At 40.0% G+C, this 13,611-nt stretch overlaps 1 protein-coding gene across 2 annotated transcripts in view; it reads left to right on the forward strand.

The window, feature by feature from the left end:
* Positions 1–13,611, forward strand: part of FBLN2 (fibulin 2) — a 206,034-nt gene that overhangs the window by 157,368 nt on the left and 35,055 nt on the right. For both annotated transcript variants that reach the window (XM_031956699.1, XM_031956704.1), the window contains one exon: positions 5,928–6,134. In XM_031956699.1, the coding sequence (XP_031812559.1) occupies positions 5,928–6,134 (207 nt within the window). The remainder of the gene's footprint in view (positions 1–5,927; positions 6,135–13,611) is intronic.

Genomic DNA, 13,611 nt, shown 5'->3' on the forward strand with positions numbered 1-13,611 from the left:
TGCTCAAGATTACACAGCTAGTTGAGTAACCCTTCAAGAAGGGAGATTTATGGAGATTTAAAGGCATAGACACAAATCAACTCTTACCACACATTGCTTAATTTCCTCATCTGTAATATGAAAATATTGAACTAGATTTGAGGTCTTGTCTAGGTATTATAATAATAATATATAATTAATATTTATATAGTGATTTAAGGTTTGCAAAGCACTTTACCTGTGTTATTTTAATTGATTCTTACAATACCTTTGGGAGATAAGGATATTTTACAGATGAAGAAACTGAGTCTGAAAGAACTTAAATGACTTTCTTAGGGTCACACAGCCAGTAAGTGTCTGAGACAGGATTCACACTCAGTTTTTCCTGACCCTAAGATCAGTGTTATCTGTTATCCTACACAGCTGATCATAGGGGTGGGTAGTCTTGATGTCTTGTTTTTCCCAATTTTCCAAGACCCCAATAATCACTTCTGAGGATGCCTTGCCTCCTTCCTTAGAGGATGAGTCCAGACAACTTGATAAAGCCATCCTCAGACCACAGCAGAGGGCTTTATTGCAGGTTTCCTGGGCCAGGACGCCAGCTGAGAGTCATTTCAGTCACACTAATCATGCTGGACCAGGCTTCTCTGTAATCAGAGATTGCTCTCCTCACGGAGTTCTGGAGTGGAAATGTGAGCCAGAGCCGAGCAAGGCCGTCATGCTCCTTCATGCCCAATAAATCAGCCTTGGAATGCCTCCCACAGGTCTTCAAAGCCCAGCTCGGCGTGCGCAGGGTCTCTCACATTCCTTGGCTCTCCTCCCTCATTATCCCTCCACGTGTTAGACACATAGCCACTCCTCATGGATTCCAGCTGCAAACTTCCAGCCTCAACCTCACCCACAGGTTGACACCTGTTTCTGGGGCCTGGGGCTCTTCAGAGATTATTAATGCTGCTTTCCAAAGGGCGCAATCTAAGTCTGACTGATGAGGGTGTCTGAATGGGAGAGCGAAGGGGAATCTAGATATGGTTGGAGTCTTCTCTCTGTTACTCGTGGTGTGTGGCTTGGAAACTGTCCGAGCAAGCTGCCTGAATGCACCCTAAGTAAGATGCCGGCCCTTGGCCCACAAGGCCAACAGGAAGATTTAGAGAAAGGGTGGACCTCAGTGGCTATTGAGTCCAAACCCCTCATTTCACAGAGGAGGCATACAGCTATTATGGGCATTGGGGAGGATCCTTACCCAGGTTTCCTCAAGTCCAAGAAGTCCAGTCCTGTTTCCATTGTGACCCGTCTTTTGTTTCTGTACTGATTCAATGCCCAGTCCACTTCCTTTTGTTATTCCTAGTCCAATTTGCTCTTCAGCCTCATTGTTCAGTGATTGGTGTCTGCCTTCCATTTCACAGAGTTGTTATAAGATAAGTACTTTGTAAACTTTGAAGTGGAATAATCAATGTAACATCACGATAGCATGAGATCAACATGGCACAGTGTGGGGAAAACTGACCTCGGCATTGGGAAACCAATAATCAGCAAGCATTTATTAAGGACCTACTCTGTTCTAAGCACTATGCTAAGTGCTGGGGATGCAAAGAGAAAAAATAAACTGATCTTTGAGGGAAGAGATGGGCTCGAGACTCACCTCTGACAAATTATGGCTCTAGGGAAATCACAACCTCTTAGCGTCCCAGGCAACCTTCTAAAGCTCTGAGTAGCAGAGAAGGTGCCAACCTTGTATTATAAAAGAAATTAGCTCGCTGGGAGCTCCTTATTCAACAAAATTACCTTTTATGTTATGATATAGACATTTATTATTATGGTGAGGCAGGGTGCTATAGAAAAAGAGATCCATATTTGGGAGTGAGGGGGAGGACAAGAGAGTTGGATTTAAATCTTTGATCTGCTTTTTGAATTGATCATTAATTTATGAAACTTTGAAATGGGGCAGGAACTCCCAGCTATTTGAATTCTCTCCATGAAAAACCATGATGGCGGTGAGAAGTGAAGCTTCAATCGCACTTTACTAAGGCACAGAAGTGGGAGGGCAAACAGTTCAGAAGACAAATGATAGAAAGGGGTACAAGGGCAGAAGTCATGGGAACAGGAGATGGGAGGATGAAGGAAGGCATTGAATGTTAGGGACGGGGAGAGACATAATCATTCACATAACCATGGATTAAACCTGGAAGCATCAGACAAAATGGACCCGATAGAGATGGGAGAGGGTTTTGGGGGGAAATGAGGGGGTAGAGATGGCAAAGGTCTGTGCTCTCATTTTATAGGGGCTTTTTTTAGGGAGGAGAATAGACCAACTTCTATCGGGATGACCTTGAGATTAGCTAATTAACATTTCAAAGTTGTCAGGAAAACTTTTGACATGTTCACATCATCTTCAAACTATCAGGGTCATTTGGTGATCTCCTAGTCTTTACTATGGAAGTTTGGAACTTGCTTGAATTTTACATATTATGGGATGAAAAGGCCCTGTCAACAAAGCCTAGATGACTTTACCTGATGCAGCACATATTACCAGGTTTGAATTTTGATTAATATATAATTTGTTCAATCTTTTTTTACTCATGTGTGACTCTTCATGACCTTATTTATGGTTTTCTTAATAAAGATACTGGAATGGTTTGCCATTTCCTTTTTCAGTTTATCTTTCAGAAAAGGAAACTGAGGCAAAGAGGATTAAGTGATTTGCCCAGGATCACACAGATACTAAGTGTCTGATTTCAGGGCCAGCTCTCTATCCATTGCGCTATATAACTATATTTGAATATAATTGCCTTCCTTTTAATCCTATATCAAATGAGATAATAATTGTAAAGTGGTTAGCGCAGTACTTGACACACAGGAGGTGCTTAATAAATACTTGTTCTCTTCCCTCTTTGCATTATTTTATGTCTTTTGTTCTCCTGGCTCTGCTTCCTTTATTCTGCACCCACTCATACACATCCCATTTTTATCTGAATTTTTAAAATTCATTGTTTCCTATGGCACAACAATGTTTCCTTATGTTTGTGTTATAATCTACACTGCCTTTCCTCAGTTGATGAGCACCCACTTTGCATCCAGTTTCCTTGATTCTTCTTATCAGGCTCATGGGTATCTCTGCCCTCCTCATGAACCTAGCTTCTCCTCTGGGGCTGGCTTTGCTCTGTGACACTGCCCAGACCAATCCGTTTGTATTGGGAAGAGGGCCTGCAGCCCAGCTGGATTCAAGCAATAATATCAGCTCGGAAACAAATATAGAGAAATCAACACCAGGATCCTGTTTCCCTTTAAATGCCATTTCTTAATGTAAATAGAACAGATATGAAACACGTTCTTCAAATATGACCTCACAGGCAAGCCCTCCAGAATAGATTTAATTTGAGAACCCAGGAGGAGAGTAGGATTTGCATGTCCCAGTATGCTTCAAAGTTATGCCTCAGTCACACCCTTGGGCCAGCTTTGCCCCATGGCGGCACATGGAGACAGTCTGGAGAAAGCTCAGCGCCATGTCTTTCAGACAGCTTAGCATCCCAGCTAAGCCAGAGGCAGACCTCCCCAACCCTAGACATTCAATTTTTATGCTTTCTTTTCTATAGAAATCCTGCCTGCCAGCTTGCTGGTTTTAGTTCCTTTTTTTGACCAATACTTTCCACTCTGATCTGTTGAGAGTGGAATCCCCAGACTCCCCCAGGTCCCAGCCTTCCACAACACCTTCAGCCTACCTTTCCTTCCCAGCCAATACTGACAAGCAATAAGCTTTAATTAAGGGCTTACTAGGTGCCAGCCTAAATGAAGAGGCAAAACAGTCCCAATCCTTAAGGGACTGTAAATTACTAGGTGTGTAAAAAGTGTGTATGTGTGTGTGTGTGTGTGTGTGTGTGTACATTTATATATATATGTGTGTGTGTATGGATATATGCATGTGTATTTGCACATATTCATATATACATTCAAGGCATTCATGCACACACACATGAACAGTATTAATAAGAGGTAGTCTCAGAAAGAAGGCATTAACATATAGAAAAAATGGGCAAGGACTCTTCCAAAAGGTAAGATTTGAGCTGAGTTTTAAAGTAAGCCAGCGAAGCAAAGAGGTGGGGAACTGGGCATTGGAGGCAGGACATAGGAGACTGTCATGCATGAGGGACAATCAATAGCCGGATCGTAGAATGCACGATTCCGTGTCAGAGATATCTTGCTTTGGCTCACTATTATCTGCCCCCTCACAAATTTAGGCTCTTCTTTTGGCTTCCCTCCATGTTTTAAGATACATCTCTGGTTTCCCGTCATTTTTCCATGGGGTCATCACTGAGCTGCCTCTTCTCAAGTGCAGCTGATAGATCTATCTTTTAGATTCATTCATTCCATCAGTGGTGCCAAAGACGTCTTTCAATCTTTTTTTTTTTTTCTTTTTCTCTGTTTCTTTCCCCATTTTGTCTCATTCGCACTTCACTCACTATACATAAACACTCACTCCTATATATAAGCACCCATTAAATGCAACTCTGCCAAGCTCTAGGGATATTGGGACAATAAATGAAATTGAGAATAGCTTTTAATGGCTAATAATGACATAACTGTTCTATTCCTACTTCCCAACTTTGCGATTCTTAACTAAAAGGACCAATGAGGCAGGGATGTCAGACAGGTGGAGTGATGTTCAGGAGAGGACACTTGTGTTTCTAACCTGGTTTAACAGCCATATATTAGAACTAAAAGACCAGAATAGTGAAGGGATTCAGCATTGACAACAGAAGGACTGGTTGAAAGAAGAGGGGATGTTTCCTGGGGGGAGAAAAAGACCTAGAAAGTACATGATCGGTGTACCCAAGTATTTGCAAGACTACCATGTAGGTAAGGTATTGGATTCATGGGAGTTTTGGAAGTGGAAGAAATCCTAGAGATGATTGTGTCCAGCCTCTTCATTTTATTTGGAAATTGACGGGTCAGTCAATAAGTATTTATTAAGGGCTTGGGCACTTTGCTAAGCATTGGAAATTAAAAAAAAAAAAAAAGTAAAAACAGATCCTACTCTCATGGAACTTTAATTCTAATGAGCAAGATAACAGGTACATAAACTGGTTCATATCATATCAACACAGAGAAGTTGAGAGGTAGCCTTGAAGGTGAAAGAATATGCAGCTGAGGAATATGGTAGTTAAGTGAGTCAGTGTCACACAACTAGTAATAAGTGACAATAACTTAGGATTTGGCCTCAGTTCTTTGGTCCCCAAATTTCTCAGCTCAGCTCTGTTGTCTCCCTGTGCTGGGCCCTGAAGACAGAACAAGTCCCAATGGGTGAAGTGACTGCAAAGCAGACTTCAGCTTATCATAGAACCTCAAATTAGAACTAGATCTCAGAGATCCTTTAGCCCAGTCCCTTCATTCTACAAATGAAGAAACTGGGGCTCTGTGAGGTTGAGACTTTTCCAAAGTTACACAGAGAGTGGACAACAGAACTAGGAGGAAGGGAGGGAGGGAGAAAAAGAGGGAGGGAAGGAGAGAGAGAGAGAGAGAGAGAGAGAGAGAGAGAGAGAGAGAGAGAGAGAGCGCTTGAAACAGAAAAGGTTTCCTCATATTTAGAGGTGGCCAAAAGTTGAATGGGAATAGAAGATAGTGAGTTTTCATTATCAGGTGGGGTTTATTGTTATGTTTGTTTTGCAGAATATAGATAACCATGATTGGGAATATTGTAAAGACAGTTGCTGTTCAAGTACAGGGTTGACCATGTGCCCTTTGAGGTCCCTTTCTACCAGATCAGGCTGAAAAGAAAAAAAAAAATTCTGTTATTGTCTATGATTGTGAGTCTGAGAAATCTTGCTATCACAATGGCCCTGAAGGCAAGGCTAAGCCTATAGGCTAACCTGGCTGTGATACATATGAGCTGAAATATTTCTCTAGAGATCTGTGTAACAATGCAATGTCACATTTTCAAAGAAAGACTTTTCTAGTTTCAGAGACCGAGAACCACCATGCAGCCTTGTCCATCAACCAGGAGTCAGAACTGTCCAACAGCCTGCCTGGGGATGATCGGGATGAATGCCTCTTGTATCCCGGTGAACTGTGTCAGCACCTGTGCATCAACACTGTGGGTTCCTACAAGTGTGCCTGCTTCCCCAGATTCACCCTGCAAGAAGATGGACTCAGTTGCCTTCCAGGTAAGGGGAGTCAGACTGTTGGCAATCAGGGAAGATCCACCTTGGCAAGGAAGGAAGGGGTGTTGGTGATCTTGATTTTGAATCAAGGACCTTTTTGTGGTTCCTGAAATAATAACAGTAAGTGGTCACCTATTTAATCCATATAAAAAGCTAGCCTTAAGGGATGCAAAAATGATCCACTTATTTTTTTTTCTCTCTGGGGCATTTGGCTTGCACTATGTTCCCCCTGTGGTCAGTGGACAACAACACCTAGAGAGGCATCTCCAAGAAGCAAGCACTTCTGAGGAGTTAGAGGATGTATAAAGTAGCTCTGGATACTCATCCTAATATCTTTGAGTCAATTTTAAGTCATTGATAAATTTGTCCCTGAAAAGCCCAGATTCAAAAGTCAGACACTCCCCATGCCACAGACTTTTGTGGATAATGTGTTCCTAGTGGTTTAGTATGGAAAGAATGGCATTTCAAAAACTCTCTTACAGTGCCCTCCTCTGCCCTTATGGTACCTTATCCCCATGAAAAGCAGCTAGAAATTCAGGAAAATTGAGGCTAGAATTTTACTTCACTTACTAGCTGTGGGACCCTGAGCAAGCCATTTACCTCAGTTTCTTCATCTGCAAAATGAAGTACTCAATGATCAGATGCAAACTTTTATGACTCTTATCCTGCATAGGTCTATCCTCCCTGAGAAGAAATGACCAGTAGTCTAGAAGTTTCCTTCTAGACTTCTCCCCCAACTAAAAACTGATCTAGTGCACTGAGAAAGATACAGAAAATCAGTTCACACTGATGTGTTAATAGGTGATAATGTCTATAGCTAAGGGTATTTGCATTCACTATGCTGGTTTATTCAAAAGAGAAAATTATATCAATGAATGTGATGGGGGAATTTCAGCAAAGAACAATGATGAGCCAGTGAGGGAGCTGTTCTTTTGGGGAAAGGAAAAGTAGGATCTTCCTTGTGTTTCTGACATCTCTCTGTGTAGGCTACTGCCTACTCTATCCAGATATGAAGTCACACTTGATGTAGAACAAAGATCCTCAAACTGTGGGTCCCACATGACTGTCATGTTATTGAATGTGAAAGATCACAAAATTATGATTTATTATGAGTAAATGTTGGATTTTTATACCTATTTCATTTATCTATATATGCCCAAGGTCACGTAAAAATTTCTCAAGCAAAAAAGATTGCTAGTGGAAAAAGTTTAAAAAGCCCTGGTCTAGAAGGAATGAGAGCAAACAATTTCCATGTCAGTCCATTGTGTCTTTTATTCAATCCTGGCATGTTTAGCTTCTGAGGGGTAGCTGGAGAGAGTCACATTGCCAAGCGCCTGTAGCCAAGTCAGATCTAGGGGCATTCAAGCCAACAGACCCTGGGGGACCATCTCAGTCAGTTCAGCTGCCAGGAATCTGGATCTGGCTCCATGTCCCCCAAACCTCTCTCATTTACTTCCAGCTAATTGCTGACCTGTGGCAATGATTGATAACTGAGCATTTGCTCTAGAGGGGAGGAAGCTTGATTTTCCCCCCATTTGTTCAACCATTGTGAGTCATCATGGAGTGATGCTTTTTCAGATAGAGCCCTGTTAAAACAGAAAAATGGCAAAGGAAAAAAAAAAGATGGATTTGAAGTAAAACCAAAAACAAACAAAAACCTGATTTGAGCCCTCACTCAAACACACTTATAAACATGCCTAGAGCATATCAGCCACAAAACTCCTGTTAATTTTTTTTTTTCCTGAGGCCATTAGGGTTAAGTAACTTGCCCAGGATCACACAACTGGGAAGTGTTAAGTGTCTGAGATTTGAACTCAGGTCCTCCTGACTTCAGGGCTGGTGCTCTATCCACTGTGCTACCTAGCTGCCTCTCTCTTGTTAAATTCTTAAGATGACTTTGTTATTGCTTCAAGAAAATTGTGATGCACATTTAGTGTGTGTGGTTACTGACTCGATCTATGATTTCAAGGGTTTCAGACACTCCCAGATAAAGAAATTCCCTGAAAGATAAGGACAGAAGCTGGGAAGATAGATTGAGATTAGGTTTTTGTTTTTGTTTGTTTTTTTTTGAAAGGCTTTTAGTGCCACAGTAAGAAGTTTGGATATCTTTTAGGTCAAAGCTTATTAAAATGTGAGGAGTTCAAGTCTATAACTGAATGTGGAGGTCATGAAAAAATTTAGCAATAGTAAAAGGTTCTGTCCTGCAGTATCAAATATTCCACCAAGATTTAATTCTTTATGTAAAAATAAACAAGCAATCCATCTAATTAGCATGCAAATTTACTTTCATCTTTAATAAAATTATATATATACCAAAAAAAGAAAGAAAGAAAGAAATTTGCTCTAGTAGTCCAGGCTGCCACTTTCTTTGCAATTTATAGTAGTAGAACAGGTCTTCTGAACCTGAGGCCCATGAAATTTTTTCAATATATTTTGATAATCACATTTCAATATAATCGATTTACTTAGTAAATATACATAGTTTATTTTATGTATTTTAAAACATTATTTTGAGAAGGGTCCATAGGTTGTGCCAGATTTCAGAGAGACCAGGGTTCAGAAAAGGTTAAGTCTTTAACCCAAGGTCTTAAGATAATGGCTTACAGCAGCAATTCTGCCAGTATGATGCAGAGAATTCTGGAAGTCTCTGAAATCCTTTCAGAGGGGCTACAAATTCAAAATTAGCTTTTATTTCTAATATGGTAAATATCTATACATATAGCCCATATAAATGAAAACTCTTTAAACAAAGCCTCAATAATTTTTAATAGTATAAAGATACTGAGAACAAACATTTGAGAACCACTGGACTAGAGCACTGAGAAATTGAATGACTTGCCCAGGACCACACAGCCAGTTTGTGTCAGAGGTAGGACTTGAACCCAGGACTTTGTAGCTTCAAAGCAGCTGGGTGGCATCATAGTGCACAGAGCCCTAGCCTGGAGTAAGGAAGGTCTGAATTAAAATATGGTGTTAAAGATTTATTAGCTGTGTGACCTTGTGCTACCTTCCTTCCAAGGTCATTGTGAAGATCATAGGAGATGATATTTGTAAAACACTTAGCACAGTACCTGGCACATTTTGTTGTTCTTGTGGTTTAATAGCATATGACTCCCATTTGGGGTTTTCTTGGCAAAGACACTGAAGTCCTTTGTCATTTCCTTCTCCAGCTCATTTTATGGATGAGGAAACTGAGACAAACAGGGCTAAATGACTTGTACAGTCACATAGCTAATAAGTATCTAAGGCCAGATCTTTCTGAACTCAGGTCTCTGTCTCTGACTCTCTCTGTCTCTCTGTTTGTGTCTCTCTCTTTGTCTTTCTGTCTCTCTGTCTTTCTGTCTGTCTCTCTCTTTCTATCTTTCTCTCTTTCTGTCTCTCTGTGTGTCTCTGTCTCTGTCCTTCTCTCTCCTCCCATCCCTCTGTCACCTGGTGGTGAGCAGGGAAGATAAAGCTGTAAGCCTCTGGATGAAAAAAGGAGTATATGTATCTCTATATAGATATATTTGGAAGAAAGAACTAAGGACCAGCTCAGATTTTCCTGACTCCAGGTCAGGTGCTCTATCCACTGTGCCAACTAGCTGCAACTTGGCACATAGTAGGCGCTTAATGTATGCTTGTGTTTTTTTTTTCTTTCATTTAAGGTCAGCGCTCTGTCTACCACACCATGCACTACTTTTCCTTTTCTTTTAGTAGTTGGTAAATAACAAATGCACAAACATGTATAAATACAAAAATTCATAAAAAACCTTTTCTTGTTTTACTTGGGGTTTTGGAGAGTAGTTTGGTTTTTTTTTTTTTTTTTGTTCTTGTTCAACTATCCAAATATCTGTTTTTGTTGATGAGAATTAATAAAATATATTATTTATATAGAAATGGCCTAGGGTAATAGAAAGAGTGGTAGCCTTAAGGTCAGGAATAGTTAGGTTCAAATAGAACCTCTGATAATTTCTAGTTGTATGACCTTAGCAGAGTAGATTAACTCTCAAAGGGATCTCAGTTTCCTTATTTATAAAATGTGGAAGATTCAGATTAGTATTGTACTTGAAGACAGGACATCAAGGTTCCAAATCTTGGCTCTTCTACTTATTGCCTTGAGCAAGCTGGTCTTTACCTTTTTCTTGTTTCTCCCCCCCCCCCCCCCCCCCCCCCCCCCCCCCCGCCCCAAACATATCTATATAGAGATATGTACACATGCAGCTTTTTTTTTTTTTTTTTCACCCAGAGGCTTACAGCTTATCTTCCCTGCTCACCATCAGGTGATAGATAAGAAGAGATAGATAGACAAAGACAGAGACACACACACAGAGACAGAAGCAGAGAGACAGAGACAGAAAGAGACATACACAGAGAGACAGAGACACAGAGAGGGAAATAGAGAAGAGAAACAGAGAGGCAGAAAGGAGAGAAAGAGAGTGTGTGTTTGTTTGTATGAGAGAGAAAGAGATAGAGGGAGAGAGACAGAAAGAAAGACAGAGAGTGTGTGTGTTTGTATGAGAGAGAGAGAGAGAGAGAAAGAGAGAGAGAGAGACAGAGAATTTTTTTGCATTGGAGCCTTTGTGTATCCTTACTTCTGACTCATATCTATATCCACATCCTACTCTGATGGTAGTTATCTATACAAACTTGGATAAGACAACTCTCTTAATTTTTCTAGGCCTATTTCTTCATCTTTAAAATAGAAGAGATTGAACCCATTAGTATCTAATGTACAACTCTGTATGTAAGATATCATGAAACATACAAAGATCTGTGATGACAGCATTGTGGGCTTAGCTTTAGGCATACTAGGGATCCCTTCCACCAGTAGACCTTAAACAATCCATGACTTAGATAAGTCCCAGGGAGTTGTCTGAGACACACAGACATTGAGTGATCTGCTCAGGATCAGATTTGTTCGTCCTTCATTTTTGAAAGGGACCAATGACATCATAGGATGATATCTTGATTTTCAGGTGAATTGGATTTAATTAAGCTGAGTTGTGCAAAGTCTCAGTTTCACTGTCTCTTCACGAATCAGTGAAGTCCAATGGCAGGACAAAAGTCAAGACAACTGAAATGTGTAGTTGTCAGAAGCAGAATTTGAACTCTTGCCATCCTGGCAACAGGTCTAGCATTCTTCTAGGTTCCTAGGGGGAGGATAAGTATTTTTAATTCCCCCTTGCAAAACACAGGTATTCAAATATTTAAACAAAAACTAAAGAGAAAAATAGCCACAAATGAAACTAAATGAAGCAAGAGTAACTGCAAATGAGTGTACACATAATTGTATCTTTCGGTTGTTAAAAGAAACAAAAGATGCACATAAAAACTTCAGGTAGTAATGCAATTTTCTCCTGTATTTAACATGAATTTTGTTGCTGTTACTACTGCTGTAAACTTAACGTAATTATAGTTAGCATGTTTATTGTTCACTTGATTATGTTTTGCTCATTCTGCATTGTTTCATATGAGGTACCACCATATTTCTTTGAATTCCTCTTATATATAGTTTCTTATGATGCAATAATACTCCACTATATTCATATATCATGATTTGTTCAACCATTTCCCAATCACTGGGCATATCGTTTGTTTCTAGTTTTGCTTGTTTATTGTTATGATCACCATCAATGTTATGGAAAATTCTGTAGAAATAGATCTTTTTCTGTCTCATTTCTTCATCTGCAAAATGGGAAAGGAGAGGACAAATAATAGTAAATATTTATATAGCATTTAAAGCAAAGCACTTTGCATGCATTATCTCATTTCATTTTCCCAACAACCCTTTCAGGTGCGTTCTATTCTTAGGCTCCTTTTAGAGCTAGAGAAACTGAGGCTGAGTATACTTAGTGAGTATCTGACAAAGGATTCAAACTTACATGTTGAATCTAAGACCAGCATTCTATGCACTGCTCTACTCCACTCTAGAAAGGTGTTCTCTGCTCATGTTCCCAGGACTGTCCCAGCTCTAGAAAAGTCTGGGAGACAGGTTCCTTCTCCCTTTCTAGACTTCAGTTTTTTCCTCTATAAAATGAGAGGACTGGACTAGACTGGAGCCTGTGGACATATTTTTAAAATACTTGGATAACAACATTTTAATATAATCAATTTTTTTTGTACTCCTCTTTATTTTATTTTATGTATTTAAGAACATGATTCCAAACAGGGTTCTATAGGTTTCCCCAGACCACCCAAGGGGCCCAAAACACAAAAATAATGGAGAATCACTGGACTAAATGACCTTCAAAGTTCTTTCCAGCTCTTTACATTCCATGATTTTATTATCTTAGAGCTGGAAGTATAACAGGGTCATGAGGACATTTAATCATTTTATGGATGGGGCATGCACTTGGCACAGTAGGATAAAGGGTTGAATTTAGAACTGGGAAGATCTGATTTAGACACTGATTCAGATACTAATTATGTGATTGTGGGCAAGTCATCTAGCCTTGTTTGCATCAATAGTCTCATCAATAAAATGGGCATATTAATAGGCAGGTAGATGGTACAGTGGATAGAATGTCAATGCCTGGAGTCAAGAAGATTCATCTTCCTGAATTCAAATCTAGTCTCAGGCACTCAATAACTGTGTGATGCTGAGCAAGTTTTTTAGCCCTGTTTGCTTCAGTTTACTCATCTATAAAATGAGCTGGAGAAAGAAATGGCAAGTCACTCCAAAATCTTTGCCAATAAAACCCCAAATGGGTCACAAACAATTGAACACTAACAACAATAATTCTTTACTTGCCAGGATTGATGTGAGGACCAAAAGAGATAATAATTATAAAGCACTTAGCACAGTGCCTGGAACATAGTAAGCACTATGTAAAAGTTAGCTATTATTATAGGCTTATAAAATCAGAGCAAAAGCAAATAACCTGGCCTGCAACCAGCACAGAAACCAACAGAAGGCAATAAAACCTTGGATGAATAGAAATTATTCCACAAATAGGGAAAGCAATGAAGATGGCAGTCAGGGAAGCAAGGGAGGAAGAGTTGGGAGAATAGATATGAGGCGTTTGTGGGGAGTTTGCCCCAAAGAAGAGAAGATGGAGGGGACCAAGGCAATAAATCCGAGGAGACCGGACAATAAGCACAGTCAACCTGAATGAGTATGCCTGCAATCACCATATTGAGAGAAATCTTTTGAATAGGATGAGGTAAGTCAGGTAGACAGGATCAGTACATCCAGTACCAGGCCATTGAAGGCATCCTGGATCTGAATCACCATGAAAGCTTGACAGGAAGCAGTCCTCAGAGGCCATGATCCATCCTATTTCCCTTGCTCTTGATGTGAGACAGCTTGCCAATGTTCCATGATCTTCCTAAAATGGGACATTCAGAATTTCCAGATGTGGGGCCTAATGAGTAAAATAAGTACAGGGAGCCTATTACTTCCCTTGTTCTGGATACTAGAATATTGTTAATAAAGCCCAATATCATATGAGTTTTTTTAGCTCCCTCATCACAATGTTGGCTAATTCTGAGCTTGTGATCA

Source organism: Sarcophilus harrisii, chromosome 1 (assembly GCF_902635505.1).
Source record: "Sarcophilus harrisii chromosome 1, mSarHar1.11, whole genome shotgun sequence".
NCBI classification, from domain to species: Eukaryota; Metazoa; Chordata; class Mammalia; order Dasyuromorphia; family Dasyuridae; genus Sarcophilus; species Sarcophilus harrisii.